The 12,798-nt window shown below is 47.6% G+C and overlaps 1 protein-coding gene across 1 annotated transcript in view; it reads left to right on the top strand.

The window, feature by feature from the left end:
* Nucleotides 1-12,363, top strand: part of HOGA1 (4-hydroxy-2-oxoglutarate aldolase 1) — a 21,867-nt gene extending 9,504 nt beyond the window's left edge. The window contains exons 2-7 of the mRNA XM_039230279.1: nucleotides 180-308; nucleotides 511-638; nucleotides 1,115-1,249; nucleotides 1,504-1,600; nucleotides 3,280-3,413; nucleotides 11,433-12,363. Coding sequence (XP_039086210.1) covers nucleotides 180-308; nucleotides 511-638; nucleotides 1,115-1,249; nucleotides 1,504-1,600; nucleotides 3,280-3,413; nucleotides 11,433-11,582 — 773 coding nt within the window. The 3' untranslated portion in view covers nucleotides 11,583-12,363. The remainder of the gene's footprint in view (nucleotides 1-179; nucleotides 309-510; nucleotides 639-1,114; nucleotides 1,250-1,503; nucleotides 1,601-3,279; nucleotides 3,414-11,432) is intronic.
* The last annotated feature ends 435 nt before the right edge of the window (nucleotides 12,364-12,798 follow it).

Raw genomic sequence — 12,798 nt, forward strand, 5'->3', positions numbered from 1 at the left:
AATGTTTCTAAAACATTTCATTAACACAAAGAAAAATGGTGTGGACACTGCCAGTGCACCTGGGAAAAACATTCTGCCTGCTTCAAGACAGAGATGGGAAGGAAGTGCACACAAAGCTATGGTGCTGGGGAGGTAGGGTCCTGGGTGGGTGTAACACCAACGCCCTTGTTGTTCATCAGGCTTCGTGGTCCAGGGCTCCAATGGCGAGTTCCCCTTCCTGACCAGCAGCGAGAGGCTGGAGGTGGTGAGCCGCGTCCGCCAGGCGATGCCCAAGGACAAATTGCTGCTAGCTGGCTCTGGCTGCGAGTGTGAGGCCACAATGCTCTGGGCCCCATGGGTGCTTGGGGGTGCCTGGGGTGGGGAGCCAGGCTCCTTGGCCCTGGGGCTGGTTCAGTCTACTGGTTCCTTCCCTCCTGCCCCCCTTGCTTGCCCCAGGGCTAGTCCCGCCCTTCTGCCTCCTGCTCTCACCCTCCATGGCCTGTAGGGAAGACTCCCTCTTTCCCTCTGCAGCCACTCAGGCCACGGTGGAGATGACCGTGAGCATGGCCCAGGTTGGGGCTGATGCCGCCATCGTGGTGACCCCTTGCTATTACCGTGGCCGCATGAACAGCGCTGCCCTCATTCACCACTACACCAAGGTAGGGTGGTGAGGGGTGGGCATGGGTTTGGGGCCTGTGACCAAGGGGAGGCTGGATGAGGAGAGGAGACAGAGAAGCTAGGGGCCAAGGGGTGAGCCTACTTCCCATGAATGGCAACTGTGGGAATGGGGAGGGATGCCATCATCTGGCCCTGCCACTCTGTCGCTGTTTCCTCCCCTCTCAGATGGGCAGAATGATGGTGTCTTCCTCACAGGGTTGTTGTGAGGGCTAAGTTCCATCAAAATATAGAGCACTGAGAACTGAGCTTGGTGCATAGAAAGCACCCATGAGATATTACTCATTAATTGCTTGTAAGTAGGGCACATGGCACTGTGACTTCTCATCTAGGAGCTAGGCCTGTCCAGGTGGCCTCGTAGTGATGCAGGCCCGGAGCTGGTGGGGTGGGGTGGGGTGGGGGGTTCTGCTGGCCTGGGGCAGCTGCCCTCTACCTCCCACCTCTTCTCTGCCTCTCGCAGGTCGCTGACCTCTCCCCGATTCCTGTGGTGCTCTACAGTGTCCCAGCCAACACGGGCCTGGACCTGCCTGTGGATGCGGTGGTCACTCTCTCCCAGCACCCAAACATCGTGGGCATCAAGGACAGTGGTGGTGATGTGAGTGGCAGCAGCTCCTGGCTGGGGCTCCTTCCTCTTCTCCTGTGCTAGCAACTTCGGGACAGCTCTGGGGCCCACTTCAGTCCTGGGCTCCTGTTTGCGTTCTTTCCACCGTGTGGGTTCTCTGGGGCCTTGGCCGAGGTCTGGGGCGGCTCTCTGGGGGCTGGGCTCTCCTTCTCCTACCCTCGCTCAGTGCCCAATTCGGTCGGTGTTGAGGCTCTGGGAGCAGCTCTCACCCGGGTTTGCCGTTGCAGGTGACCAGGATGGGGCTGATTGTTCACAAGACCAGGAGGCAGGATTTCCAGGTGTTGGCTGGATCGGCTGGCTTCCTGCTGGCCAGCTATGCCGTGGGTAGGCCTCCCACTGCTCTCACACTGTCATGGGTGGTACACCTGGGACCCATGCCCCTCCCACCCCCCACCACTCTGGGTGTGCCAGGAGAGACCATGCAGGCTGAGTCTGGGTCCTTTGCCAGCTTATCTGCTCGGAAACCTCAGAAGTCTGGCTCACTGCTTACTTGTCTGAATACTGGGGGCTCACAAGTGACCTTCTTGGGCAGGAGAGGGTGGCTCTGCACCATCCTTGGTCTGTAGCAGGGATGCCTGCAGTTTGTTCTAGGCCCTGAGCTCAGTGCTTAGGTAACAAATTTCGCTCCTCTCATCTCACAGTAAATCATTCTCGGAGGACACAGGCCTTAGGGCCTTTTCCTCTGGTCTGGGAGTCTGTTTTCCTCTCACCTGCGTGCTAGGCGGGAAGGAATCGTCAGACCTGTAGGGTTGGGCCAGGTACCTTCAGGTGCCTCATTCTGTTCCAGTTCAGGATCCTGGGAATGTCACCATTGAATCAACTGCACTGGTCTGTTGTGGGTCAAGGTGCTTGGGTTCTAGTTGGTTTCAAGCCCTCAAAGGGGAGGAGAGGAAGCATCTGCTCCCTTTGGCTGAAGCCCCAGGAAGTACAGATCTGAGTTACTTTTCTGGTGCTGCAGGGGGCAATGCCGGTGCCTTTTCTCTTTTCTCCGCAGACTTTGGCTTATTGTCTAGGACCTTGCACGTCTCTCCTCTGCCATGTCACTATCTCTAAAGTGAAAGGGCAGAAGAGGGGACCCATGGAAACCTCGTTCCTGAGGGGGGTAGCTGGAAAGAACACAGGCTCTGGAGGCCAGGGGATGTGAGTTGGAATCTCAGCTCTGCCATTTATGGAGTACCACCTGGCAAGATATTCAACCTCTCTGGGCCTGAACTTCTTCTACCCTGTAAAGCAGGGAGGTGTCGTGAGAATTTGAGAGCACTGGCTCTGTGTCTGCCTAGTGCCTGGCACAGAGTGGGAATCAGTAAATGGCAGCTATAGAAGCTCATTCCAAATTTCCCACTCTCCAGTCTTGAGGCCATTGTGCTTAGGATCACTTGTAACTAGACTTAGAATCATGTCACAGGCTGGAAGAGTGGCAGGGCCTCCTGAGATCACGGCCAGCCTGTTTTCATTGCCCAGATGAGAACAAAGAAGACTGGGGGAGGTCTTTGACTTGTGCAAGTTCATGCAACCAAAGGGAGGAAATGCCCAGTTTCCTGACTGTGTCCAGAGCTCTTTCCATTGGCCCCCACCCCCAGCGCTGTCCCAGGCTGAATTCACTGGGGGGAATAAGATTTCAGAAGGGCAAAGGCTTCCCATCCACTCCACCCCCTTCCCGTACTGATGAGTCAGGGGGCTATTAGAGGATCATGGAGGTGTCAAGTGGCAGGTGGGACTTTACTCTGGGAGATGTGTTGAGAGGGAGTGTGTGTGCAGGGAAGGAACTGTCCTCAAGTTAGCTTTCAGGTGCTGTTCCCTGACCTTCAGCCTGTGGGATTCTACTTCAAATATGCTGGCAGCTTTTCTCTCTGGAACTCTGTACTCTGTGGATTCACCAAGCATGCCTTCGACATGGCCAGCCAGTAGCACAGAAATCCACATCCTCTCCCCGCAAAATAAGGGTCAGAAATTGTCTATGAGAAGAGGCTCTGGCTGACGTTCTGCATCTAACTCTGGGGCAGGAGCTGTGGGGGGCGTGTGCGCCCTGGCCAATGTCCTGGGGGCCCAGGTGTGCCAGCTGGAGCGACTCTGCCTCACGGGGCAATGGGAAGATGCCCAGAAGCTGCAGCACCGCCTCATCGAGCCAAACACTGCGGTGAGTTCCCAGCCAGTGGCCCCCAGGCATGCGGGGGTGTCTGTGTCCTCACTGGAGCAGGAGCCAAGGCAGGCATAGGGGTCTCCACTCAGCCTCTTCCCTTTTAGAATGTCCTTTCAGAGAACAGCCCAGTGTGGGAACTCCTTGTGCCTCTCCAGAAAATCAGACAAAGTTGAGCCCTGTTGGTTGCATTGGAATTCATCTAGGGAGCTAGTTAAAATTCTAATCCTCTAGGCCCAGGAATAAGCCTTGAGACAAACATCTTGGCTGATTGTGGTGACATAAGTAATCCTGGGACCTTGCTTAGAGACGCACTGCCTAGAAAGAGTGAACCATGGGCCTTCCCATCAGCTTTATAAGGGGCTCGATCCTGGAAAACAGAATGATTGGGAGTAAAGGAGTTGGAAGGCTGAAGGTGTCCAGAGCCTGGATTTCCCAGGAGAGTTTTGTCTTCAAATAATCTATTCTGGGGCACCTGGGGGGCTCACTCAGTTAAGCATCCGATTCTTGATTTCAGCTCAGGTCATGATCTCATGCTTTGTGAGTTTAAGCCCCACATCAAGCCCTGTGCTGACAGCACAGGGACTGCTTGGGATTCTCTCTCTCCCTCTCTTTCTCTGGCCCTCCCCTGCTTACACTTGCTCATGTTCTCACTCTCTTTCTCTGTTTCTCCAAATAAATACATAAACATTATTTCAAAAATCTGTTCTGGGGGCACCTGGGTGGCTGAGTTGGTTGGGCGTCCGACTTCAGCTCGGGTCATGATCTCGCAGTTCGTGGGCAGTTCGTGGGTTCAAGCCCTGCGTCGGGCTCTGTGCTGACAGCTAGCTCAGAGCCTGGAGCCTGTTTCGGATTCTGTGTTTCCCTTTCTCTCTGACCCTCCCTTGCTCATGCTGTCTGTCTCTCTTTCTCTCAGAAATAAATAAAACATTAAAAAAATTATATCTATTCTGCACTCAGATGCTGTACCCCAATTCCATATTGGGCAAGTCAAGGAGAAGGGCCAAGATGGAGTGCCAGTCAGGTGCCAGGCAGTGCTGTGCAGAGCCCTACTGGAGTCTGAGGCAGGGAAAACGTGTGTTCCTATAGACATACTTATATGTATATTTTAAATTAAAATTTTAATTTTGAGATAACTGTAGATTCGGATAAAGTTGTAAGAAATAATACAGAGAGAGTCCATGTACCTGGTCTGTAGTTTCCCTCAATGGGAACATCTTAGAAAATTAACGTACAATATCACAACCAGGATTTTGACACTGATATAGTCAAGATACAGAATATTTTTATCACTAGAAGCATCCCTCATGTTATGTTTTTATGGCTACATCTACTCACCTCCTCCCTCTACCCTGTCCTTAACTCCTGGCAACCACAAACACATTCACCATTTTTTATAATTTTGTCAGTTCAAGACTGCTATGTGAATGGAATCAGAGTATATAACCTTTTTAAAAAAATGTTTATTTTTGAGAGAGAGCATAATGGGGGAGGGGCAGAGAGAGGGAGACAGAATACCAAGCAGCCTCTAAGCTGTCAGCTCAAACCCATAAACCACGAGATCATGAGCTGAGCTGAAGTTGGATGCTTAACTGACTGAGCTACCCAGGCGTCCCAGAGTATATAACCATTTGAAATTGGCTTTGTTTCCTGCAGCATTTTTCTCTGCAGACTCAAAGCTGTTGTATGTGGCAATAGCCCAAAAGCTGTTGCATGTGGCAATAACCCATTCCTTTTTATTGATGAATAGTGTTTCATGGTATGGCCACACCACAGCTTATGTAACCATAAGGACGCTTGTTGAAGGACAGCTAGATTGTTTCTAGTTTGGGGCAATTATTTTTTTAAATTATTTTTTAATGTTTATTTTTTTATTTAAAAATTTTTTAATGTTTATTATTTTTGAGAGTGGGAGAGACAGAGCATGACTAGGGGAGGGGCAGAGAGAGAACCAGACACTGAATCTTTTTTTTAAATTAATGTTTTATTTATTTCTGAGAGAGAGAGAGACAGCATGAGCAGGGGAGGGTAAGAGAGAGAGGGAGGCACGATCTGAAACAGGCTCCAGGCTCTGAGCATTCAGCACAGAGCCCGACACGGGGCTCGAACCCACGAACCGCGAGATCATGACCTGAGCCGAAGTTGGACACTTAACTGACTGAGCCACCCAGGCGCCCCAATGTTTATTTATTTTTGAGAGAGTGGCAGAGTGCAAACGAGGGAAGGGCAGAGAGAGAAACACGGAATCTGAAGCAGGCTCCAGGCTCTGAGTCGTCAGCACAGAGTCCAACGTGGGGCTCGAATCACAACTGTGAGATGATGACCTGAGCCAAAGTCAGACACTAAACCGTCTAAGCCTCCCAGGTGTACCAGTTTGGGGCTATTAAAAGCTGCTATGAACATTCATGTACAAGCTTTTGCATGACCATAAATTTTCAATTTTTCTGGGATAAATGCACAATTGATAGGTCATATGATGATTGCATGTTTAGTGTTTTAAGAAACCTCCAAACTGTTTTTCAGAGTGACAATGCCACTTTACATTAATATCAATGTAAATATACGACTGACTCATTTTCTCTGCATCCTTACCAGCTTTAGGCATTGTGACTACTGTTTATTTTAGCCATCCTGATAGGTGTGTTGTAACATTTCATTGTTTCATTGTGTTTTTAATTTGCATTTCTCTGATAGCTAATGCTATTGAACATCTTTTCATGTATTTATTTGCCATCTCTATATCTTATTTTTGTCCCACCTTGCCATCTGTATATCTTCTTTAAAAATGTTTTCTCAATGTTTATTTATTTTTGAGAGAGAGAGAGACAGAGCACAAGCAGAGGAGAGGCATAGAGAGGAGACAAAATCTGAAGCAGGCTCCAGGCTCTGAGCTGTCAGCATAGAGCCTGACGTGGCGCTCGAACTCACAAACTGTGAGATCATGACCTGACCTGGAGTTGGACACTTAACCGACTGAGCCACCCAGGTGCCCCTATGTCTTCTTAAATTAAATGTCTGTTTATGTCTCTTGCCTATTTTATGATTGGATTTTTTTTTAACTGTTGAGTTTTGGAAGTTCTTTGTACCTTTAAGATACCAGTCCTCTGTGAGGTATGTGGTTTGCAAATATTTTCTCTGAGTTAGTAGCTTATCTTCTCATTCTTTTTTTTAAGTTTATTTATATTAATATTTATATTTATATTTAGAGAGAGAGACAGAGGATCCCAAGCAGGCCGTGCATTGTCAACACAGAGCCTGACGTAGGGCTCAAACTCACGAACCATGAGATCATGACCTGAACCAAAATCAAGAGTCAGAGACACTTAACTACCTGAGCACCCATGCACTCCTTGTCATTCTCTTAACAGGTTTTTTGCAGAACAAAAGTTTTTAATTTTGATGAAATCCAGCCTATCAATATTTTTATTTGTATTTATGTTTTCAATGTCAACACTTTTCCTAGCACTAGATGGTGAAGCTTTTCTCCTTTATTTTTTCTAAAAGTTTTAGTTTTATAGGTCCATGACCCATTTTGAGTTAATTTTTGTATGAAGTGTGAGACTTAGGTGGAGGTTTATTTTATTTTATTTTATTCTATTTTTTTTTTTTTTTCGCTTCTGGATATCCACTTGCTCCAATACCATTCATTGAAAAGATCATCTTTCTTCCACTGAATTACTTCTGCACCTTTGTCAGAATTCAGTTGGGCATATTTGTGTGGGTCTCTTTCTGGGTTCTCGGTCGCTTCTATTATCTATGTGTCTATCCCTCTGCAAAACCATACAAAATTATTCTAAAGTTTATATGGAAAGGCAAAGGAATTAAACTAGCTAAAACAGTTTTGGGAAAGTAATAAAATGGGAAGAATTAGTCCCATTCTGATTTTAAGATTTAAAAAAAATCTGTTATTTTATGTTTACTTTTGAGAGAGAGAAAGAGAGTCAGAGTGTGAGCAGGGGAAGGGCAGAGAGAGAAAGGGAGACTCAGGATAGGAAGCAGGCTCTGAGCTATCAGCACAGAGCTTGATGTGAGGCTTTAACCCACGAACCATGAGATTATGATATGAGCTGAAGTCAGATGCTTAACCAACTGAGCCACCTGGGCACCCCTGATTTTAAGATTTATTATATACCTACATGGGATGCCCAGGTGGCTTAGTCAGTTGGGCATCTGACTTCTGCTCAGGTCATGATCTCACACTTTGTGAGTTTTAGCCCCACATTGGGCTCTGTGCTGACAGCTCAGAGCCTGGAGCCTGCTTCAGATTCTGTGTCTCCCTCTCTCTGCCCCTCTCTCACTTGTGTGTGCTCTCTCTCTAAGATAAACATAAAAAAAATTTTTAAAGATTTATTATACACCTACAGTAATCAAGTCTGTGTGGTATTGCAGAGGTATTTTGTCAGATGCTTTTTCTTCATTGATTGATATGATCATGTGATTGCTTCTCCTCTTTAACCTGCTGATATGGTAAGTTACATGGATAATTTTCTGTTATTGAACCAGACTTGCATTCCTGGAATAAACCCCATGTAGTCATGGTGTGTAACTTGTTCATATATTATTGAGTTACACTTGCTAATTCTTAGTTGAAGATTTTTCTGTCTATTCATAGGAGATATTGGTATGTAGTCCCCTCCCCCCCCCCCTTTTTTTTTGGTACTACCTTTGTCTGATTTTGGTATCAGGGTAATAACAGCTTCATCAGTTGACTGGGAAGTATTCCCTCCTCTTATTTTCTGGAAGATACTTTGTAGAACTGGTGTTAAATCTTCTTTAAACATTTTTTAGAATTCTTCACTGAGGCCATCTGGACCTGGAGATTTCTTTTGGGGGGAGAGTTTTTAAAACTACATCTCTGCTGTTGGCCTTCACTGACCCCTCACTGACCGGAAGGGGTAGGAATGCTTCCTTACTGCTTCCCACGTGGCCTCCACTGGCATTACAAATATGGGGGGGTGGTCCTTAAGTGTGGGCAGAGGTGTGAAAAGTTCTGACTTTCCTCCCTGGGCCTTTGCTGAGACCATCCATTGTGGAGGGGGTAGAATGGGTAGGGGGAGAAGCTCTGGCTCCTAATTCAACCTTTGCTGGCCTGGGTAGGGGTAGGGCCACAGTTTTTTGGGGTGCTTGGCTGGAGGAGAGTGGTGATTACCTAAAGTTTTCCATCTTGCTGTGCTCCTTCCTGGTCCTTGGCTTAAGTGAACAGGCTTTTGGGGGGCCTTTTATTATCTGTACCCACTGAATGCATTTCCGCGTCTCTGATTGTTTCAGCTTCAAGTGGAGGCCAGGGAAATCACTGCTGTGTTCCTTGGATCCTGAGGTCCCTAGTTCATCTTCTTTCTCTCTTCCTTTTGGAGTCTAATGTTTGTTTTTATATAATGTCCAAGGGTTTTTTAGTTATATCTGTTGGGAGGAATAAGGCAAAGTACATTTGTTTCCTCTGCCTGAAAGTGGAAACTCTAAGTTTTTCTTTCTTTCTTTCTTTCTTTCTTTCTTTCTTTCTTTCTTTCTTTCTTTCTTTCTTTCTTTTTCTTTCTTTCTTTTCTTTTCTTTCTTTTCCTTCCTTCCTTCCTTCCTTTTCTCCAACCCTGATATCAAGAGTTGTAAGCTCAGAACCAGCCCTCTAAATATTTTTCTAAATGGTAACCCCCCACCAAATAGAACATTGAACCAGCTGAAAAAAACCATTGAAAAATTAAAAAGTAGGTATATTAAAACAGCATTCTTCTAGTTTTAAGTATTTTATCTATATCAAAAACATAATTTATGGTAATTTTGCTTTCCTGGCTTGAATGGGAACAACCGCATCAAAACTTTGTTTTTCTGCATCTACTTCTAGAAAAAAAAAAATGAACCAATAAAAACTGCACAACCCGTGTAGAGGGGCACATGCTTACTTTTGCCTCAGGTTATATATAGCAGGTTATATATATATATAGCATATATATATATATGGTCTGTTGGATCGGTCTTTATTTAAAACATTGACACTTTGTTCATTTATGGATTTTTTGCTTTGATTTTGATTATTAAAAAAAAGGTCACTAAATATTACTTACCTTGATGACCGATTTTTCTGGCATCCCCTTAACTTTTGCATCTGAGCTGGTAGTCCCAGGCTAAGCAGGTAATGTTCTGTTTGGGTAAAGTGGTGGGTGGGCTCTAGATCTCCCTCAGAGCTTAGAGCTTTACCTCCAAGGGGCAGATTAACTCAGATTAAGAGAAAGGACAGCTGAGAAGGCAAGCACGAGTCTCCTGGATGCGAAGGTCCTCCTGGGGTGGGATACTCTATTTGTAGGACGGAAGAACTGCAGAAGCAAGGGCCTCTCGGCTCAGCCCCGTCAGGGCACATACTGTCCTGTATGTGCTGGACATGCCACTGGGGTGGGACCTCTGCTCTCCATGCCCACCCACCGGCAGGAGAGACGGGCCCAGAAGCTGCATTCTACCAGAACAGGAAAAGGGGTAACTTTACGTCTCCTGGGACCTGGTCTTAGAGTGGTATTTTGCTCGTGTGATTCTCGTGACATGGGGTCGGTGTTGTCATCTCCCTCATTTCGCTGATGAAGCAGTGGGCTGACCCTTGGGAAGAGAGGGTGCGTGCTGCCCTCCTAGCTCTCTGCACGCCTTCCTGCCTTACTCTTCACTCTGTGCCTCTTCCTGTGCCAGCTCCGGGCACATGCTCAGGAATGCCTGGAACCCCTTTCTGGTGCCTGGGCTGTGGGCTCAGCCACCCCAGGAGCAGCTTGATGTCACCCTATTGCCCTGCTCGAACACAATGTCCTTCCTCCACCTTCCCTCCCAGCCGGCCTCTTGCCCTGGCTATATTTAGGACTTTCCATGCTCTTTACCACCAAAGCTTTCCATTCTTTCTGTGGATCTGAGGAGGGGGCAACTCCGAGATCTTGCACACCTGTGGCGGAAGAACGCTTTGCTCTAGGTCCTTCTTGTTTCTATCCTCTCCCCTAGCTCTTCCCCACCCCACTCAGGTTGTGGGTGAAAAGCCCGGGTTATTAGAACATCATGGCTGAGGCCAGGCTTAGGAGGAGGGTGGCTTGTCCCTCATTCCAATAAAAAATTCTCTGGCATCTAGTGGTAAATAGTTACCAGTCAGTCACTCATCAGTGGCTCTCAACTTCTTCCCCCCACGCCACCCCTTTGATTATTTTACCCTTCATGAAGCCCATCCTTCTAAGGTTTTATCTTCCCTCCAAACAAAACTTTATTAAGTAATGATTACATTCTTAGTTTTGGGGTAGTCAAAGATTCTTCTAACACTTCTGATCAGTAGGAAATAACCAGTTGCTATGCCAAAAGCAAAGAAACTTGATACTTCATTTTCTTTAAGACCCCATGCATGATTTTAAGTTATGACAATAGCTTTAGGTCCCTCACGACAATGGATAACACTTGAGAGATCATGTCATTCAGCCCCTCATTTCTTTTTAGACAGAACTTGCTCAGATATAGTAAGTTCGTAATACAAGGTTACACAGCGAAACTTCTCAAGGCGACTGATGCGTTTTTCAGAGTTGCGGTTGGCGAGGCACTATGGGTGGGTGAGGGTCCCTGCTGCAGGGCCAAAGTCTGGACTATGCCTAAGGTTCTCACAGACCTTTCCCCTTCCCGACTGCCTGGGCACCCCAGGCCTGGGAACTGTATCCTGGGAACTGGGCTGCAGAGCTGTGGTGGTCTAGTGCCCAGACCCACAGCACTGCTATCCTCTCGCATCCCAGCTTGACGACCACTTTTCTCCCCAATCGGGTGGATCTTCCTCCTAAAACTAAAGGAGGTGACTTCCTTCCTTCATCTGAGTTTCTGGCATCATGTTCTCTACTGCTGACCTGCCTTCTGGTCTCTCAATCTGAATTTCCAATCTACCCTGGTGTCACAGATTTGGTAAAGTTATTTTACAAGGGGGGGAGGGGGGAACCCTAACTTTCTGGGAGTGACACACATCTGGATCCCAGACGTGCGTGTGCAGGGGTTCCCCAGTTTCTCCTAACAGGCCCTGCCTCACAGGTGACCCGGCGCTTTGGGATCCCCGGGCTGAAGAAGACCATGGACTGGTTCGGCTACTACGGAGGTCCCTGCCGCGCCCCCTTGCAGGAACTGAGCCCCGCGGACGAGGAGGCGCTGCGTACTGATTTCACCAGTAATGGCTGGCTCTGAGAGAGAGGAGGGGGCGTGCCTGGCCCGAGCCCATCTCAGCTTCCCACCCTGTACCCGGAGCTGAAGAGGCACATGGGCCTGTTCCCCCACTTCGGCCTTCCAGGTAGCCTCTCGCCAGGCTCTGCCGTGCACGCCCACCTCCTGTTCTCATAGTCCTTTGACTGCTGGCATTTGTGTCCTAAACTCTGGCTCTCTAGAGACCTCCAGTCTGGGAAGGAGCAAGTGCTGTCCTGTGCCCCAGGACATGTGGCCAGGAGCCAGAGGGGAAGAACAGGAGGGCAACCAGGCACAAGTTAGGTCATGTATTTTATGGATGGGAAGACCACTGAGACTCGGGGGTACACACCTGAGCCCAGCATATGCGGCGCAGAGCCAGGGCTATTCCTAAGAACCCAAGTTCTGACTCCTTCCAGGGAAAGTGGGAGGTTAGGAAACCTGATCTGAAAAGCGTCACTAGCCTTTGGAAGCCCCTCCCCACCCCATCTGCATTCCAGACACAGTGCCCTTTCCTAAATCCATTTTGATCACCTCATATTCTTATCTCTAGCCTTGATCTTAACCAGAGAGAGCACAGAATCAGCCCAGTGGCTTGCCAGAATTGGTAAATAATGACACCTAGTGGATAAATGTTACATTCTAGGAGACTTCTAGCTAACCTAAGTCTGAAACATTAAGGAAGGAGACTAGGCCTGAGACCTGGCCATTCTCTTGCCTGTAGGCACTCTTCTTTTATTGTTAAAAATAATATTTTGTTCTTGCAATAAAGTTGAATAAAACAGTGTGGCTGTGTATAAACTGATACTTCACTGCTATGTACGTCTTAAGTTTCCTGCCTAGATATCAGGAACCTTCCTAGAGGCAATTTAACTTTGTTTATTTTGGGGGGCGGGTAGGAACAAAGAGAGAAGGGGACAGAGGATCTGAAGCAGGCTCTGTGGTGACAGCAGAGAGCCAGATGTGGAGCTTTAACTCAGAAACCTGAGTGGAACTGGGCCACTTAACTGACTGGGCCACCCAGGCACCCTGAGGCAATTCAGTTTTCAAGGCCTTCTCTGCTTTGAGAGAGGCCCTAACAATACTTGGCAAACATAGGTATTAGATTAGTGGTGGCTTAGGGGAAAGGCTTAGTTGAAGTTTTGAGTGGGAGATAGGAGGCAAAAAGCTTCAATTAAGATAATTAGAAACACATAGCACATTAATCAAAAAGGTTGTTTTC

The sequence above is a fragment of the Hyaena hyaena genome, unplaced genomic scaffold (genome assembly GCF_003009895.1).
Source record: "Hyaena hyaena isolate Hyena2069 unplaced genomic scaffold, ASM300989v1 scaffold_44, whole genome shotgun sequence".
NCBI classification, from domain to species: domain Eukaryota; kingdom Metazoa; phylum Chordata; class Mammalia; order Carnivora; family Hyaenidae; genus Hyaena; species Hyaena hyaena.